Source organism: Heloderma suspectum, chromosome 5 (assembly GCF_057233095.1).
Source record: "Heloderma suspectum isolate Gila_16-S chromosome 5, 16-S_ref, whole genome shotgun sequence".
NCBI lineage: Eukaryota > Metazoa > Chordata > Lepidosauria > Squamata > Helodermatidae > Heloderma > Heloderma suspectum.
Window position 1 is genome coordinate 192,459,749 of NC_139462.1, and position 20,694 is coordinate 192,480,442.

The following is a 20,694-nucleotide window of genomic DNA, read 5'->3' on the forward strand; positions in this document are numbered from 1 at the left end:
CAGCTAGACAGCTGAAATCGGCTGTCTAGCTGCAAATGCAGGGCAGGAGAAGCGCAGAGGGAACGATCCCCTCCGTGCTTCTCCTGCCCTGCATTGGATAGGCGGTCGCCTCCAAGTTCGGAGGTGGCCCCCTATCCCATAGGATTGTGCTGTAAATAAACTAACAATCTGCTTCTCTTTCATGACAGCCACAATCTGCTGCCTGTGGCGGCCGCCTCATTCTGCCTAATGATAGAGCCATCCCTGCATCATAAGCACAGCCTATGTGTCTATGTTCTGGAAGAGGAAAGCATATATTCTGAGATAAAGCACATAACATAGCATATGTTACTTTGAGAATGTTTCTTTATTATGAACAAAGAGAGTAATTAGTACCCCACTCCCAAGCACGTTGAACTGGGAGCTGGTCCCATTGATTTCATTCAGACTTTTCTCCCAAGTAAGCATATTCAACATTCAGCCGTTTATCCTTACAGTGTTAATAATGAGAGATGATAGATACCAAGTAGAATATGAGGGACGCTCTTGCACACCAAATCAAATGCTAGTGAGACTTGCTTCAAGCAAACCACAGCACTCCCTTTACATCCATCACTTAGGAAGAGATTCCTCATGAATGCAGATAACAAGAAATCACAGATTGGAACCCCAAGCTTGCAAATATAGCACACAAAAAGCAGGCTTCCACAAACTGGTGCTCTCCGGATGTGTTGACCTGGAACTCCTGTAATGCCAGCCAGTGTAACCTCAAGGTTGGGGAAAGCTGGCATAGTGTATAATACCATTTCTCAGAGTTGCAGAATTGTAGACCTATGTGAAATACGTAAGCATTTTGAAATATTTATACATTTAGCTGTCTTAGAAGATCGAATTTTGAAGCTGAAAGCTGATGTTTTTTATATCACATGTGAAGCAAGCAACTCTAATGCTTTAGGCAATTCCTGAGATCAGGCAAGAAGAAAGTGCAATAATTTGGATTTCTAGAACACCCTTTGCCTATGTCTCAGAGTAACATCATCGCAAATCCTTAGGCTGTAGGGTGTTAAGGGAGACAACACTTTAAAATAATTTATTTCATCCATAATATACATAGCTATACTTAGGGAGCAATCCTATGGCCTCTAGACAGCACCTAGATGGCCATAGGATATGTGGTTTTCTGGGAACTGATCTCGGAGCCTGCGCTCCGAGGTCAGTTCCTGGAGAACCGACCTCCCCACACTTCCGTGCTGCCTCGGAGGCAGCGCAAAACAGCCCCATCCCCCGCACTCGCAAGAGGAGCGCGGAGCGGCCAGAAAGGGGCGTGGCTGGGGGCGTTCCGGGGTGGGGAGAACATAACTGCCTGCACGACACATCCTATGTGTCGTACAGCAGCAGCATCCTTCCCCCCTCTGTCCTCCTGCGGCTAGACAGCTGCAATCGGCTACCTAGCTGAAAAAGCAGGGCAGGAGAAGTGCAGAGGGAATGATCCTCTCTGTGCTTCTCCTGCCCTGCTTTGGATAGGCGGTCGCCTCCGAGTTTGGAAGCGGCTGCCTATCTAGATAGGATTGCTCCCTCAGGCTTCATAGCTCCTTTACTGCCACCAACAGTGCTGTTGGTTTTGCTAGCAAAAGCCCTTTTTGCAATAAAAAGATAGGGCTGCCCTCAGCATAGCTCAACATAAACAATGTATCTAAACCCCATCATAATTACAGGCTAGAAAAATCAGTTAATTTTTCTATAGAATGCAGTGCTGTTGCAAAACAAAGCAGAGGAAGGCACAGTACCATGGGCTTATTTTGCTCCTGAAAATCACATTTCTCTCTCTGTAACAACCAATCATGTAGCAAATCTGAGTGACATTCAGCATTTACTTCAGAACATTTTATTGTTACTGCTTTTAGGTGTTTAAAGCTAATATTTTCCTCTCTCGTCCTTACCTTTTTTACATTTGCCATTCATCTTGCTCTAAATTAAAATGCAAGCTCCTCCTGCTGAAGGGCTCTTCTAAAGTATCATGGCAGTTTATGGATCCCTAGAAGTCTTAAATATATTACTCCTGTACAGTATTTTGACAGCTGGCTTTTCATATCATGATGCACCATCAATGTTTCAGTTACTACGTTTGGCCTACAGAGGGCTCCAGAGCAGCAGTTACTGGGGTGAAAACGGTCAAAGGCAGAATCCTAGATGATGGGGAAACAGCGTTTGTGATAGTTATATTCCCTGTGTAGACTGTGAAAAATAGTATGAAGGCAATGAGACAGAGGCACAAGAACCCCAAGATTTCATCTGCAACAGAATTATTGTTATTTCACAAGCCTTACTTTGTGCAAGACCACCTAATCAGCTAATAAATAGGGGGTTGTGAATATCTGAATTGACAAGCCATGGTTTGCTATCAGCTGGGAAAACAGAATCAGATACCATGGTCTGAAGGGGGTTTGCAGGCAATGTTTTGAGCTAACTATGGTTTTGTGTGCCAGTTGAACTGGCAAACTATGGTTACAGTCATTCCTCTTCCGGAGGCTGTTGCACCATGCAGAGAAGAGTGAATGTATGAACTCATGAGTACTGAGACGACAGAAAATAAAAACATACAAGCAACTTTGGTCTAAACTATCATTATTTTAACAACAACAACAACGATATAACATTATGCATATGACACTTCACAAATAATGAGACAGCAGGTCCTATCCTAAGGGACTTACAATCTAAAAACAAACACAAAGGAGACAAAAGACGAAGGAGAGGAAAATGGAGGCAGTATAAAATTGAGGAAGCATATGGAATCATTTCAGTTAAATTAGTGATGGGTAAATCTAGTTGGAGACACAATGGGGTACAATTCTTCATCCTCCTGGAACAATCCAAGTCTCCCCTGCCACATACACCATAATTCTCCTTTTCCTCTTCCACCTGTTCATACCTCCTCCTTCCTGCTTGCCTGGTTGCTGCCATTACTGTGGCAGTGGCAAGCAGTAGGGAGGGAGTTATCTCCCCCTTCCCCCATCTGGTGTGCTTTTAGGCAGCATGTCAGGTGTAAGTAGACCTGGGAAATGCAGTTTTTCCCAATGACTATTGTGGCTATAGTTACCCCCCCGCCAAGGACGTCAGTGGAACTGATCCTGTTTTGATATCCTGGCTTGTTAACAAACTGTGGTTTGAATGAACTATCATTTGCCTTGTTAGGACACAGTAACAAACTGTGGTTTGCTCCTAACCAGGATGTATTGTATGTGAAGGGGATGGGGGTGCAGGAACCTGAGGTTTGTGCCAGCTTGTGCATAGTTTGTGTTACATCTCAACCAGGCCACATCCTGGCTCTGCAAGAACAACTCTATGTACATTTAAAAGTGAGAGCGCTTTGTCCTCCAAATGAAATAATTGTCCTCCAAATGAAATGTCTATTGTGTAAATGTGCCTTCTTTAAGAGTCCTCTTATTTCATTGTGGGGCCTTGCCTATTAGTACCTGATATGCCAATGGGGATTTGGAGAAATTCTTCATCAGGACACATGGCAAAGTACAATACTATGCAGTGCTATTCAAAGTTTCTTGTAGGTGTTGTGGATCATCTAGCACGTGGATAGTTAAGTGATTATTTTGAGCTTTATACAATCACTTGACTGTGCAACTGGCTGGATTTAATTTATAAAAATGCAAGCGTCAGAGGGCTCAAATCTGCCTTGAATCTGTATCTTTCTGGAAGGCTTACCCTTGATATTAACAAACAGTGAGAGCTGCAGTATCTAAATAAGTCGTGTTTCATACAGTTTTACAAATATACTTTTACCATGATTCTCTTCTGTTGCCAGTACTATCTATGCTGAATTTTTGTTTATGAAATGCTATAGAGACTGTTCATAAATACTTGAGCTAGATCAAGGTACGACCACTGTGTCAGTGTCACAACGATGTATGGTGGTTTGGCTACAAAAATGCTTGATCAGCAACTTGACGTTGCCTGTGAAGTTGTTTTTCAAGAATTGTAACAAGCTTTTCATTGCTTCCATTTTTGGATATGTACTGCACTCTCTCTCTCTCTGAACATGTGATAAATTTTCCAAGAGATATGCCAAGCTTAGGCTAGTAATGCTTTTTCCCATAATTCAGTTCCTTGTACTGTACAAAAGGAAGGGTTACAGAAAAACAAAATATGCAGTGCGAAGCACAACTAAATGTTTTTGATTCAAATTAACTTTCAAAGACACTACCTGTCTATTCTCTTCGGTGTGAGAAATCTGTCAAGCAAATGGCTAAGGTTTCCTTTTGTTACACTCCCCTAGTAAAATAGCAATATGTTGACAAAAGCAATTTCTACAGGAAAACTCAAAAATTTATTTCATATGAGCTAATCTAAAACTCCTGCACAGATTAAACAATAACAGCAACAGGCACACTTACTTATGGAGCAATGCAAAAGAAATAGCATGAAAAGAACTGTCTTTATGATTAATTACTTCAATCTGTGGGGAGGTTTTGAAGGTCAGCAGTTGACACTGGCCAGCACAAAAGAAAAGAAGTCCTAAGAATGTTATGAAAGCTGTATTGTTTATTCAGAACAGTGAAATTTAATAAGAGGGTGCTGGTTATTCTCTGTTATATTTGCTGGAAAGCAGAGGACCATCCAGTGAGCTGCATGGGTAAACAGGGATTTGAGCATGGAGTTCCCCAAGTATATGCCCTATACATTCAGTAATCATTTTCTTGGTTAGCCAGTCATCTGTATCGCCCTGTCAAATGATGAGGAAAATTGTATCGTTCCCCCACTTCCCGTGACAGTTGATCAGTTAGAACTGTAGTAAAATTCTTCTCACTGCATGGCAGGAGATGCAATACCTGAGTTACTATGGTAAGCTGGTTAATGGTTGTCTATATTCAGCCTCTATCTACATGGATGCCACTGGGGGGCTTGCGGGGGGTGGGTGGGTTTTTTTTTTTAACAGATTCAGAAACAGCTTTTATATTATACAAGTATACTACAGGTTTTATACAACTTTGCATCAAGAAACTAGGACAATTTTTTTTCTGTGATGCAGTTAATCTACACCTCCCAAAGGCAGAGAGCATGAAAAGATTAGTATGATGATCTTTTATTGAAGCAGGGTAGTAGGGTAAGTTAGGGTAGAAAACTTTTGATATCCACTTAACTTTTTTCACCAGGCAGGAATGCCATATTCCGCATATGAAGACATGCCACATATTTTATGGAGTATAAGTTCAAGCACAAATGGATGAGAGAACACACTGTGTCCTTCCTAGTTCAAAAGCAAAGCTGCACATTTATCTTTAGAAATTCAATTTTGTATTGTATTAAGTAATTCTGCACATTTCTCTTTCGAAATCTTGTTAATCACAAAAATAAACAAAACATACAATAGTAGGAAACAAACAAGGTTAAAAAGGACAGACTATAGTGTATATTCTTTATTGGTACAAAAGAGAAACCAGTGCAAACATTTTTCTCTCTCTCCTGCTAAAGGAATATTTAAGGCACAATAGCTACGTGACTCTTCATGGCATAATAGAGGCATGGTAGCAGAAATCCAACAGTCACTGAACGCCTCAGATGTTATATCTGGGCAATCCACTTTCCCAGTACCAGCTTCTGGATTCAGGAAGGTATCTTCAGTGGGCCACTGCAACTTGTAAATTAAACTGAGAATTATGTCATGACTCATGCTACCTCCAGCCTTCATGGGTACTCCACAGAACGTGAGAATGGCAACACTGTTGGGATGGGACGCCCTTAGCCAGCCTTTGCCAAATGATGTACTTTTAAAGCCAGTCTGCAATGTCCTTATGTGCCACTCTATGCCTGTGTACAGATGATGGTTGTTCAAAGACTAGAACATTGTTGTCTGCATGCATACTTTAATTTCTCCCCTCCCATTGTGTAGTAACTGCACAACTGCATCAGAGCATGGGGCCTACCGGCTGTGTGTTGCCTACCCTGGTGTAGTGATTCAAAAGTTCATTGAACGGATGTCGCAGAAGACCATCATCTTCATATATCTAAATAAACAATGTAGCAGGGGAACAACTGGTTTTCCATCAGATGTTTGTTATATTTTTGGGACATGGCCATGCCCACAAGTGCTGTGGTGGGGGCAGAAGGGGACATTCAAAATGGCTGCAACGTTGTCGAGAAAACTGGCAATATGTCCCTCATTTATGATTGTACAGCAACCATTCACAAGCCATATTAAATGTAACCCTATGCACTACAACATTAGTCTAGGTTTGGATTAATAGGAACAGTTAAGATGCTAAGGAAAAAAGGGAAATATCTCTGCAATGCTTCTTTATAAATAGCACTACAATGATGGCCTCAATCAAAATTTGTCTAGAAACCAATATTGTAGAGCATGGAAGTAGTCATCAGAGCTAGGGAAGAGCTAAATAAGAATTGTTTGTTTTCTTATTCAGACAGTCATGAATACATATTTGAGTCATTACCATTCACTGTATGTAGATGTGAACAATCATGTTCATTTGTGAGTTGGTGTTTCATGCTACAGCAGAAGGCATCAGTAGAAACACGTTAGGGATAGCAGCATATGTTATCCATGGATCCTATACAATTCCACTCAGACCAAGAAAGCATGCATGCAATAGTAACATACATTTCAATCATATTCACCATCATCATCTGATGGCTGTGTGTCCTCCACCCTCTGGTGCTCATACTTCTAAGTGTCATTCTCACTCACTTTCATACAGCTACAAATGTCAGTGCATTCAAATCTATAGTGATGGCAGCTGCAAAATTTTGACACACATCTGGTCTTATTAAATGAACATTTCACTAACTATAGAATAGCCCTTGAAGCTGGTGGCATTGTAGCCATCTTGGGTACAAAACTGTTGCCTTGTATATCTGATCCATAACCTGCTTCTGGAGATTGCTAATCCGGGTATTCAATGATATAATTTTGCCATATCATACATTGGCAAAGTGCCTGTAGTATGGCAGGTCAAAGAGCAGACTGTATTGGTAACATCTTCTCTGATTTGGTGATCTTTGTCTGGAACAGAGCCCATATGACATCTTCAACCCTAGTTTTTGTAGGGAGGGGTATAAACAGCTTGCACACAAAATGTTCCAGTGTAGCAGTTGTAGCATCTGATGGTGCTGCATCCAGTCCAAGGTGAGCAAAAGCTTTAAAACTGTTTTTATCTGATCACTGGAAAGCCTTCCAACAAGAAAGTTTACCTTTACCAGGAATACCACTGGTAGAATCACAGCCAGTAAAGGCATGATAACCAGATATTGTGTATAGCCTGTGTAACTCTAAAGCAGGGGTAGGCAACTTGTGGCCCTCCAGATATTTTGGCCTACAACTTCCAGTAGCCCTAGCTAGCATAGCCAATGGTGAGGGATGAAGGGAGTTATTGGCTAAAAATCTGGAGGGCCACAAGTAGCCCACCCCTGCCCTAAAGTATCATACATAGGTTGAAGAGGAACTTGCCTTTTCCTCTGATCAGTGCCAACAAATCTTACCAATTGCTTCTTGACAATTGCTTCTAGTCTATTCAAAACTTAAAGTCTTATGATTGGTAGCCAGTAGATGAAGCATTCTGCTTAGCTTCCCTCTTGTCTGTAGTGCATCCATCTTTCCAATGGAGCTTGTTTGGACAGCCCAGTCTTATGCAGGCATGCCTAAACCATTTACATTATAGGTTCTGGTTACAAGAGTGCTTCCAGAAGGCTGCTTCCTCAGATGAGTAGCACTAAACAGGTTGTGGGGTGTAAAAGAAAATGTGCCATCAAACACAAGGATGTGTTTTGGATGTGATTGTTATTTTGCTTTTGTATAACCTGGAGGAGGAAAAGCACAAGGATTGGGGCCAAATTAGATAATACATTAAGGGTGCAATCCTATCCAATGCAAGGCAGGAGAGGCATGGGGGGATCGTTCTTTCCGTGCCTCTCCTGCCCTATTTTCCGCTAGACAGCCATTTACGGCTGTCTAGCTGTGGGGGGCTGACCAGGAGAGGAGGCTGTGTGTACGACACATAGGACGTGTGATACATGCAGCTCTGCTCTCCCCGCCCCAGAACACCACCAGCCCCGCCCCTTTTCAGTCACTCCATGCTCCTTTTCCGAGTGCGGATGGGGCTTCTCCGTGCTGCCTTGGAGGCAGCGTGGATGTGCAGGGAGGTTGGTTTTCTGGGAACTGACCTCAGAGCGCGGGCTCCAAGGTTGGTTCCCAGAAAAGAACATACCTGTCAGGGTGGAAACTGAGCCGATAGAACCCCAGACCAGTTCTGATTCTGAGGAGGATCAGCAATCCGTGGGAGAGGAGCCAGCTTATCCCTCACAGGCACAGCAGCTGGCAGAGATTCCTCCTGCCAGCATTCCTGAGACAGTGATCCTAGAAGTGAGAAAGTGCAGGAACGGGGCTTGCTAGATGCTTGACACAGACGCAGGGAGCGACGAGCAATGGAGGGCGCGGAAAGGAGGCGTAGTGCCCGTTTGGTGCGCAAGCAACGGCCGCCTCCCGTGGACACAAGGGAAAGAGGGAGGATCTCTCCCTAGCCCATAAGTTCAGGGTCTTTAAGTGACTCTCCTTCAAACGGGGATCAACTGCCTACTCGGAGCATAGACTACTCTGTTCCTTGCTTAGTTGCTGGTGATTAGCATCTGAAGGAGTCATTAAGTTGTAAAAGGATTAAAGCCTTGAAAAGAATCCTTTTGTCTATGTCTTGAGTTGGCTATTGGAGTCTACTGAAAAAGGCCACTAGGGCGCTCCTGACAATACACTATGGCCCTCTAAACTGTGTCTAGCGGCCATAGGATTGCTCCCTAAATGTATGTATGCATTTAACATATATGATTTTTCTTATTTAAATGGCAGCTACATGGGGGGCAGGACTAGGACCATGATGCAACATGAGGAGTTAAACCTCCCCCTGCCCCATGTAGTAGTCCCAATGAAAATTGTTCTCCCAAAGCTACTATTCACCTACGGAGGGAAACTGCCATTGGTGGTTTCTTTTTTAATCTGACGTAAAGCCATTAAGAACATAAGAAGAGGCCTGCTGGATCATACCATCGAGTCTAGCATCCTGTTTCCCACAACGGCCAGTCAAATGCTTCCAGGAAGCCCACAATATTTAGCAGTCATAATGAATAGCTTGTGATGGACCTATTCTCCATGAATTTGTCTAATACTCTAAATAGGGATGTCAGAGAATTCCACGACGTAAAGACTTATGTAGCCTATCATGTCTGGGTTTTAAAAAAAAAACGTGTACGCAAATGGCGGCTACAGCCAATATTTACATAGACTAAGATGAAGAAAAGAAAGGGGAATGCAAATAGTGCCCACTACGCTATTTGCGTTCCCCTTTCTTTTCTTCGTCTTAGTCTACGTAAATATTGACGTAGACTAAGACGGCGAACCCTTCATGGATCACTGCCTTGTTGTGGCGAAGGGGCTTGCGTAACTCAGTGAAGCCATAAGCTATGCCGTGCAGGGCCACCCAAGACGGACAGGTCATGGCAGAGAGTTCTGACAAAATGTGGTCCACTGGAGAAGGAAATGGCAACCCACTCCAGTATCCTTGCCAAGAAAACCCCATGGAACGTATCACGAGGCTAAAAGAGATGACGCCGGAAAATGAGCCCCTCAGGTCGGAAGGTGTCCAATATACTACTGGGGAAGAGCAGAGGGTATTTCCAAGTAGCGCCAGAAAGAGTGAAGCGGCTGGGCCAAAGCCGAAAGGACACTCAGCTGTGGATGTGTCTGGCGGTGAAAAGAAAATCCAATGCTGTAAAGAACAATATTGTTTAGGAACCTGGAATGTCAGATCAATGAATCAAGGTAAGCTGGATGTGGGCAAACATGAGATGGCAAGATTGAACATCGACATCTTGGGAATCAGCGAACTAAAATGGACAAGCATGGGCAAATTTAATTCAGGTGACCATCATATCTACTACTGTGGGCAAGAATCCCATAGAAGAAATGAAGTAGCACTCATAGTCAACAAAAGGGTGGGAAAAGCAGTACTGGGGTACAATCTCAAAAACGATAGAATGATCTCAGTACAAATCCAAGGCAAACCATTCAACATCACAGTAGTTCAAGTCTATGCCCCAACCACTGAGGCCAAAGAAGTTGAGGTTGATTGGTTCTATGAAGACCTACAACACCTTCTAGAACTAACACCAAAAAAAGATGTCCTCTTCATCACAGGGGATTGGAATGCGAAAGTAGGAAGTCAAGAAATCACTGGGATAACAGGCAAGCATGGCCTTGGTGTACAAAATGAAGCAGGACAAAGGCTAATAGAGTTTTGCCAAGAGAACACGCTGATCATAGCAAACACTCTTTTCCAACAGCACAAGAGGCAACTCTACACATGGACATCACTAGATGGTCAATATCGAAATCAGATTGATTATGTCCTTTGCAGCCAAAGATGGAGAAGCTCTATACAGTCAGTAAAAGCAAGACCTGGAGCTGACTGTGGCTTAGATGATGAGCTTCTTGTTGCAAAATTTCGGCTTAAATTGAAGAACGTAGGGAAAACCACTAAACCATTCAGGTATGACCTAAATCATATCCCTTATGAATATACAGTGGAGGTGACAAATAGATTTAAGGGATTGGACCTGATAGACAGAGTGCCTGAGGAACTATGGACGGAGGTCCGTAACATTGTTCAGGAGGCAGCAACAAAATCCATCCCAAAGAAAAAGAAATGCAAGAAAGCCAAGTGGCTGTCTGATGAGGCTTTACAAGTACCTGAGGAAAGAAGGGAAGTGAAAAGCAAGGGAGAAAGGGGAAGATATATCCAACTGAATGCAGAGTTCCAGAGAATAGGAAGGAGAGGCCTTCTTAAATGAACAATGCAAAGAAATCGAGGAAAACAACAGAATGGGAAAGACTAGAGATCTCTTCAAGAAAATGGGAAATCTCAAGGGAACGTTTTGTGCAAAGACGGGCATGATAAAGGACAAAGAAGGCATGGACCTAACAGAAGCAGATGAGATTAAGAAGAGGTGGAAAGAATACACAGAAGAAATATACAGGAAAGATCTTAATGTCCCTGATAGCCATGATAGTGTGGTCACTGAAGTCAAGTGGGCCTTAGGAAGCTTACTAACAACAAAGCTAGTGGAGATGACAGTATTCCAGCCGAGCTATTTAAAATCCTAAAAGATGATGTTTTTAAAATGCTGCACTCAATATGCCAACAACTTTGGAACACTCAGCAGTGGCCACAAGACTGGAAAAGGTCAGTTTACATTCCAATTCCAAAGAAGGGCAATGCCAAAGAGTGTTCAAAGTACCGTACAATTGTGCTCATTTCACATGCCAGCAAGGTTATGCTCAAAATCCTACAAGCTAGGCTTCAGCAGTATGTGAACCGAGAACTACTGGAAGTACAAGCTGGGTTTCAAAGAGGCAGAGGAACTAGAGATCAAATCGCCAACTTTCGCTAGATCATGGAGAAAGCAAGAGAATTCCAGAAAAACGTCTATTTCGCTTCATTGACTACGCTACAGCCTTTGATTGTGTGGATCACAACAAACTGTGGCAAATTCTGAAAGAGATGGGAGTACCAGACCACCTTACCTGTCTCCTGAGAAACCTGTACGAGGGACAAGAAGCAACAGTAAGAACCAGACATGGAACAACCGATTGGTTCAAAATTGGGAAAGGAGTACGACAAGGCTGCATATTGTCGCCCTGCTTATTTAATTTATATGCACAGTACATCATGAGAAACGCCAAGTTGGATGAATCACAGGTCGGAATTAAAATTGCCGGGAGAATCATCAACAACCTCAGATACGCAGACGATACCACCCTAATGGCAGAAAGCGAAGAGGATCTCAAGAGCCTCTTGTTGAGGGTGAAAGTGGAGAGTGCAAAAGCTGGTTTGAAACTCAACATTAAAAAAACTCAGATCATGGCATCTGGCCCCATCGCTTCCTGGCATATGGAAGGGGAAGAAATGGAAGCAGTGACAGATTTTATTTTCTTGGGCTCCAAGATCACTGCAGACGGTGACTGTAGCCATGAAATTAAAAGACGCTTGCTCCTTGGGAGGAAAGCTATGGCAAACCTAGACAGCATAGTAAGAAGCAGAGACATCACCTTGCTGTCATTCAAGCATTGACTCCTACCTTTAACTTCCTTGGCTTTAACCAGTTATTGATCCATAAGATAGCCTGTCATCTTTTTGTTTAGTTATTGTTCATTGAAAGGTTTTTTGAGATTATTTTTTTAACAACAAAAGAATGCCATTACTTCCCAGTTAAGCAGTTGATGGTACAAGATATATAACAATACATCTGCATTTCCATGGCTCCAGCCTCTACCCTTCTCTTCAGGTCACTGGCATGTGCTGTTCTGTCTCTTACATCTTAAAACATTTACAATTATCACTTTCACATCTGCTAATTTGCCTATTATAGTATTATTGTTTTAGAAAGAAAAAGAAAGAACACAAAGAAGGGGGAGGGAAAAGAATGGAGAATTGAAAAAAGAAAGGAGAGGAAGATTTTTTAAAGAAGTAAAACAGCATTGCAGGAGTGGGTGATGCGAGGGAAAGGAACATGTCCTCCACTCCTCAGTCCACATAGAGTTCTAAAAACTTCTGCAAGACATCTTGGAATATTTCTTCCCTCCCTCTTTTTTCGTAAACTATTTATTCATGAGCTGCGAGTTCCAAGACGTCTTTCCCTCACTGATCCACATCAGAGGCCCTGGTGGCTTTCTACCTCTGCAGTATATGTTTGGCAATGAGCATGGCCCTATAACCCCTTCATGGATCACTGCCTTGTTGTGGCGAAGGGGCTTGCGTAACTCAGTGAAGCCATAAGCTATGCCGTGCAGGGCCACCCAAGACGGACAGGTCATGGCAGAGAGTTCTGACAAAATGTGGTCCACTGGAGAAGGAAATGGCAACCCACTCCAGTATTCTTGCCAAGAAAACCCCATGGAACGTATCACAAGGCTAAAAGATATGACGCCGGAAGATGAGCCCCTCAGGTCGGAAGGTGTCCGATATGCTACTGGGGAAGAGCAGAGGGTATTTCCAAGTAGCGCCAGAAAGAGTGAAGCGGCTGGGCCAAAGCCGAAAGGACACTCAGCTGAGGATGTGTCTGGCGGTGAAAAGAAAATCCGATGCTGTAAAGAACAATATTGTTTAGGAACCTGGAATGTCAGATCAATGAATCAAGGTAAGCTGGAGGTGGTCAAACATGAGATGGCAAGATTGAACATCGACATCTTGGGAATCAGCGAACTAAAATGGACAGGCATGGGCGAATTTAATTCAGGTGACCATCATATCTACTATTGTGGGCAAGAATCCCTTAGAAGAAATGGAGTAGCACTCATAGTCAACAAAAGGGTGGGAAAAGCAGTACTGGGGTACAATCTTAAAAATGATAGAATGATCTCAGTACGAATCCAAGGCAAACCATTCAACATCACAGTAATTCAAGTCTATGCCCCAACCACTGAGGCCGAAGAAGCTGAGGTTGATCGGTTCTATGAAGACCTACAACACCTTCTAGAACTAACACCAAAAAAAGATGTCCTCTTCATCACAGGGGATTGGAATGCTAAAGTAGGAAGTCAAGAAATCACCGGGATAACAGGCAGGCATGGCCTTGGTGTACAAAATGAAGCAGGACAAAAGCTAATAGAGTTTTGCCAAGAGAACATGCTGATCATAGCAAACACTCTTTTCCAACAGCACAAGAGGCGACTCTACACATGGACGTCACCAAATGGTCAATATCGAAATCAGATTAATTATGTCCTTTGCAGCCAAAGATGGAGAAGCTCCATACAGTCAGTAAAAACAAGACCTGGAGCTGACTGTGGCTCAGATCATGAGCTGCTTCTTGCAAAATTTCGGCTTAAATTGAAGAACGTCGGGAAAACCACTAAACCGTTCAGGTATGACCTAAATCATATCCCTGATGAATATACAGTGGAGGTGAGGAATAGATTTCAGGGATTAGACCTGATAGACAGAGTGCCTGAGGAACTATGGACGGAGGTCCATAACATTGTTCAGGAGGCAGCAACAAAATCCGTCCCAAAGAAAAAGAAATGCAAGAAAGCAAAGTGGCTGTCTGATGAGGCTTTACAAGTAGCTCACGAAAGAAGGGAAGCGAAAAGCAAGGGAGAAAGGGGAAGATATACCCAACTGAATGCAGAGTTCCAGAGAATAGCAAGGAGAGACAAGAAGGCCTTCTTAAATGAACAATGCAAAGAAATCGAGGAAAACAACAGAATGGGAAAGACTAGATATCTCTTCAAGAAAATTGGAGATCTCAAGGGAACGTTTTGTGCAAAGATGGGCATGATAAAGGACAAAGAAGGCAGGGACCTAACAGAAGCAGATGAGATTAAGAAGAGGTGGCAAGAATACACAGAAGAACTATACAGGAAAGATCTGAATGTCCCTGATAGCCATGAGAGTGCGGTCACTGAACTTGAGCCGGACATCCTAGAGAGTGAAGTCAAGTGGGCCTTAGGAAGCATTAGTAACAACAAAGCTAGCGGAGATGACAGTATTCCAGCTGAGCTATTTAAAATCCTAAAAGATGATGCTGTTAAAGTGCTGCATTCAATATGCCAACAAATCTGGAACACTCAACAGTGGCCACAAGACTGGAAAAGGTCAGTTTACATTCCAATTCCAAAGAAGGGCAACGCCAAAGAGTGTTCAAACTACCGCACAATTGCGGTCATTTCACATGCCAGCAAGGTGATGCTCAAAATCCAACAAGCTAGGCTTCAGCAGTATGCGAACCGAGAACTACCGGAAGTACAAGCTGGGTTTCGAAGAGGCAGAGGAACTAGAGATCAAATCGCCAACATTCGCTGCATCATGGAGAAAGCAAGAGAATTCCAGAAAAAAGTCTATTTCTGCTTCATTGACTACGCTACAGCCTTTGATTGTGTGGATCACAACAAACTGTGGCAAATTCTTAAAGTGATGGGAGTACCAGACCACCTTACCTGTCTCCTGAGAAACCTGTACGAGGGTCAAGAAGCAACAGTAAGAACCAGAGATGTAACAACCGATTGGTTCAAAATTGGGAAAGGAGTACGACAAGGCTGCATATTGTCACCCTGCTTATTTAATTTATGTGCAGAGTACATCATGAGAAATGCCAGGTTGGATGAATCAGAGGTCGGAATTAAGATTGCTGGGAGAATTATCAACAACCTCCGATATGCAGACGATACCACCCTAATGGCAGAAAGCGAAGAGGATCTAAAGAGCCTCTTGTTGAGGTTGAAAGAGGAGAGTGCAAAAGCTGGTTTGAAACTCAACATTAAAAAAACGAAGATCATGTCATCTGGCCCTATCACTTCCTGGCATATAGAAGGGGAAGAAATGGAAGCAGTGACAGATTTTACTTTCTTGGGCTCCAAGATCACCGCAGACGGTGACTGTAGCCATGAAATTAAAAGACGCTTGCTCCTTGGGAGGAAAGCTATGGCAAACCTAGACAGCATAGTAAGAAGCAGAGACATCACCTTGCCGACAAAGGTCCGTCTAATCAAAGCTATGGTTTTCCCAGTAGTAATGTATGGCTGTGAGAGCTGGACTATAAGGAAGGCTGAGCGCCGAAGAATTGATGCTTTCGAACTGTGGTGCTGGAGAAGACTCTTACGAATCCCCTGGACTGCAAGGAGGTCAAATCAGTCCATCCTAAAGGAAATCAACCCTGACTGCTCATTGGAAGGACAGATAATGAAGCTGAAGCTCCAATATTTTGGCCACCTAATGCGAAGAGAAAACTCCCTGGAAAAGACCCTGATGCTGGGAAAGACTGAAGGCCAAAGGAGAAGGGGACGGCAGAGGGTGAGATGGCTAGATAGCATCACGGATGCAATGAATATGAACTTGAGCACGCTCCGGGAGAGAGCGCAGGACAGGAAGGCCTGGCGTGCTATGGTCCATGGGGTCACGAAGAGTCGGACACGACTGAATGACTGAACAACAACAATGGCCCTATAAAACCAGGTCCTCTGTTCTTCAGACATGCCCCATTTTAAAGATATGTGTTAATAGAAATTGAATAGAATAGGATTTGGTTAATGTCGTATTCTTCTTATTGCTTCTTTCCAGAAAGATGATATAACAGCACAGGGGCATAGCTCAGTGGAAGGGCACATGCTTTACATATAGAAGGTCCCAGGTTTGATCCCTGGTAACTCCAGTTAGAGCAGGAAAAAATCCTGCCTAAAATCCTGGAGAGCTGCTGCCAGTCAGTGTCTACAATACTGGGCTAGATGGATCAGTGGTCTGATTCAGTATAAGGCAGCTTCCTATATTCATAGGCATGGGAAAGATTTGTTTGTGGTGCTTTACATCTCCAGCAGTCAGCATCTGTTTGGATGCTAGGCAGACAGAGGTCCAATGTACTCTTAAGGAGTATTTTTTTGTTAGTATTTCAAAGTTCTATGAAAATATTAAATCTGCTGTTGCTGTAACACAAGTGTTCTTAATTTGAACGTTTTTGTATTCACCCCAAGCCCATGATTGCTAAGCTTAATTTCTAGAAGTGTGGTATAAATGTGGTATGATATTATGTGACCACGAAGTCATGTGAGGCAGCTGAAGTTAAGAGCCATGAAAAGGCAGCAAATTGTTGGCTAATTACTGTTGCATTTTTACTGAGGGAGTTGGAGAGCTATTTGTGGGATTTTCTGCCTGAAGTGCCAAAATAACTTGGCTGGCTGGGAGTAAGTACTATGTATCTTGATTTGTGTGCGTGCGCATTAATTCCATTTGCTGCTCCTCGTCAGGCCTTTCTTCTTAAAATGCTTGTTACGTGCCCTAAGGCTATGAAAAGGGGCAAGCTACACACCATTTCTCTCTCTCTCTCTCCAACACACGCACACACGCAATCACATTTTCAATACCGCCTAATAGCCAAAACTCTCAGCGGTTTACAAAGGCCATTTACATACAAATATATAAACAGACAGCGCACGCATTCAACCCTAAACAACTTTAACCATCAACTATAAGAAATCCCAGGACCCAGTGAAAACGTATCTATAGACACGTAAATGTATATGCCTATCAATCAAAGGGGAAGCTGAGGTGCTGATGGCCCCGTGACTGAAAGCAGTTGCTGCCGGCTACACCCAGCTCCAGAGCCCGAGGGGGAAAACAAACCAACACCCCACATTCCCCTCTACAGAAACCGCCTCGGTAGGGCGGAGGAGGCGAGGCGAGGCCAGGCCAGCCCGCCACGAGCCGGCCTAAGCCCCTCCTTCCCTCCTCCGAGCCGCCTCAGAGAGCGTCTTCTCGATGGGAGGGACGGCTGAGGGTAAGGACGGTTATGTCAGGCGGGAAGCGGGAGGCGGCGGCAGGAGGAGGAGCCGCAGCAGAGCGCCAGCGCCCGGAGCAGCAGCGCCAGGGAGCCATGCCGCGCTGTGGAGCGGGGCCCTGCTGGTCCCAGCCCCAGAGCAGGCGCAGCGGAGCCGCCCTCACCACCCTCTTGCTGACAGGTTGGTCTCCGCGGAGCCCCCTGCCCGCTCGGGCGAGGGGCGCGCCCCCCTCGCCCGGACTGCGCATCCTCCGGCGACGGCCTGCGCTAGAGCCCCCTCCTCCCAGCCGCGGAGCCCCTCCGCGGCGCCCGAGCCGCGGCGAAGCTCTCGCTGCCCCTCCGCCCTGCTGCTGCCGCCGCCGCCCCAGCTTCCCGCTGCATTTCTCTGCCGCCAACAGCCTCAGCCCCTGAATAAGCGGATCCCTCCCCCCGACTCCAAGGCAGTTACCACGCGGGATGGCGGTGAGGGGTGGTGCGGTTACTGAACCCTTGCCGAGGAAAAAAGGGTGGTGGTTGGAAGGAGGCTGCTATAATATTGATTAAGAAGCAACGGTAGGGTCGCCAGGGGAAGAGAGTTATCTCCTTCCCCGGCTGGCTGCAGCGGGTTTTCCTTAAATAAACGAAGGCATCTCTCGAAAACGATTTTCAAACATGCACGACGGGAATCCCTAACAATAACTGAAATGAGCAGAACGTGGGGGGAAATACTCGTAAAATAAGCAACGCTAGATGAATAATGCACATCTGACTTAACATGAGTATCACATTTAGAATTCTAAAGGCTGGTGTTTGAAATACATGGGGAAAAGCAAAGTGACATTCCTGATATCCATCCGTTATATGTGAGAGAAAAATAGGTACTTGCAATGGGTTCCCCCCCCCCCTTCCCTCCAAGAACAGTACTAGGTTGTGCGTGTTGAGAACACCATGAAGGGCTGCAGATGATGGTTAATGTAAACCGCGTTCCTCTGTTGCAGACCAGTCCACCCAACAGAGCAATGCTTGTGTGTCAGCTGCCCAGGGCTCGGAATAAGAGGCGGGTCTTTTTCCATCCTTGGTTATGTTGATACAAGCTGGGGAGTATTGGGCAAACTGAAGTGTGGGTATCCTTCTTTCCAAAAAAGGAGAACATATTTAAATGCTTGCCAGGGCAAGCCAGGGCATAGGAAATGGTCTCCAGAGCAAATGAAGCCATGATGAGGTCTAATAATGCACAGAACAGACTCGGAGTGCGGTACACTAGGAAGGGAAGTACCCCACTGGGGGGTACCTGGTGTTTTAACAGGAGGGTGGAAACGTACTCTTTTCCTTCATTGCTGGCCCCCAAAGACTGGACATGTTTGCAGCTGCTTGTATTGCATATTTGCATTGCATATTATGCATAACATTCATTGTTAATTAACTGCCTTCAAAATATGATAAGAATGTTAAGGATACACAGGGTATCAAATGAGAGAAAAATACAGGGTAAGGTAATACATCTTTGTGTCTGCCTGCTTCTTCGGGTTATAGCACAGGTGGGCGGCCTTTGGCTGCTCCCCATGTGGCTTGGAATGCTCTGCCCTCTTTCCCCCACTGTCTAGCCAGTTGGTGGGGAAAAGAGTGCTGGGTCAGGATTGCTGGGGGTGGGGGAGGCCTTAACTTCCCAGTGCAGCTGAGGTTTCCCCACTGTTAACAGATACAATATAGGAACATGAGAAGCTACCTTATACTGAATCAGACCATTGGTCCATCTGGCTTAGGATTGCTGACTTTACACTGACTGGCAGCAGCTCTCCGGGGTTTCAGACAGGAATCTTTCCCAACCCTACCTGGAGATGCCAGGGACAGAACTTGGGATGTTTTATATAGAAAGCATGTACTCAACCACAGCAATGGCCATTCCCCATTACATCTTGAACTGAGGTGAATAAGAATGCGTATATTTTTTGTATTTCACTGCAGCTGCAAATATTACAAGTAGGATCAATTATAATGCCATAATTATAATGTCCATGGTTCCACATGGACCTGTGGCCTGACTGGAGTCCACTCAGAGAAGAGCCTTCAGTGTGGTGGCTCCTGTCCTGTGGAACCCCCTGCCTCTGGAGGTCAGGCAGGTGCCAACACTGGGTTGTTTTTGGTACTTTCTGAAAACAGCTCTTTTCCAGGAAGCTTTCCTTGGTTAACCAGCCTCAGTTTTATTGGCACTCTGTTTTTTCAAAGAATAATCTTAATATCATGTTTCTTTTTTTTATCTTTTGTTCATTTTATCTGTTGTTCACTGCTCTGGAATCTGTTTAGATGTGGAGCGGTATACAAATGTTGTAAATAAATAATTAAAAAGTAATCATGTATCAATTTAAAGTATTTTTAGTCACATTTCAGGGCTATGTCCTCACAAAGTAACATCCCCAAACCAGAACAGCATTAACAAATGTTCAGAGTACATTGAGAAGCTGTTCTGAAATACAAAAATAATTATGACAACTTCAATTAAAACAAAGGTCTTTTAACTGAAAAAGAAGGTCTTCAAAGCTCATCTGAATGCATAGACAGAAGGGAAATGGGATAGGTCAATAGGAAGGCTGTCTGTCTGCTGAGACACTGGAAGCAGCCCAAGAAAGAAGGAAAGCAAAAGACAACAGTGATAGGGGGAGATATGCCCAATTAAATTCAAAATTCCAGAGGTTTAGCCAGAAGAGATAAGGAATTATTTTTAAACAAGCAATGCACGGAAGCGGAAGAAGATCATAGAATAGGAAGGACAAGAGACCTCTTCCAGGAAATTAGAAACATCGGAGGGAAATTCCAGGCAGAAATGGGTATGATCAAAAACAAAGATGGCAAGGACCTATCAGAAGCAGAAGAGATCAAGAAAAGGTGGCAAGAATATACAGAAGATCTGTATAGGAAGGATAATAATATCGGGGATAGATTTGACGGTGTGGTCAGTGAGCTAGAGCCAGACATCCTGAAGAGTGAGGTCGAATGGGCCTTAAGAAGCATTGCTAATAACAAGGCAGCAGGAGCTGATGGTATCCCAGCTGAACGGTTTAAAATCTTGCAAGATGATGCTGTCAAGATGATGCATGCCATATGCCAGCAAATTTGGAAAACACAAGAATGGCCAACAGATTGGAAAAGATCAACTTATATCCCCATACCAAAAAAGGGAAGCACCAAAGAACGTTCAAACTATCGAACAGGGCACTTATTTCACATGCCAGTAAGGTAATGCTCAAGATCTTGCAAGGTAGACTCCAGCAATTCATGGAACGAGAATTGCCAGATGTACAAGCTGGGTTTCGAAAAGGCAGAGGAACTAGAGACCAAATTGCCAATATCCGCTGGATAATGGAGAAAGCCAGGGAGTTTAAGAAAAACATCTATTTCTGT

The 20,694-nt window shown here is 44.1% G+C and overlaps 1 protein-coding gene across 11 annotated transcripts in view; it reads left to right on the forward strand.

Annotated features, from left to right (window-relative positions):
• The first annotated feature begins 17,276 nt into the window (after positions 1-17,276).
• Positions 17,277-20,694, forward strand: part of SGCE (sarcoglycan epsilon) — a 51,536-nt gene continuing 48,118 nt past the window's right edge. For 8 of the 11 annotated variants that reach the window (XR_014792392.1, XM_084858782.1, XM_084858788.1 and 5 more), the window contains exon 1: positions 17,358-17,497. Coding sequence is in view for 7 of the 11 variants with exons in the window: in XM_084858782.1 (XP_084714908.1) it covers positions 17,413-17,497 (85 nt within the window). In the remaining 4 variants the exon portion in view is untranslated. Of the gene's footprint in view, positions 17,779-20,694 lie in introns of all 11 variants that reach the window. The other 3 variants (XM_084858783.1, XM_084858786.1, XM_084858779.1) reach the window with 2 other exon arrangements.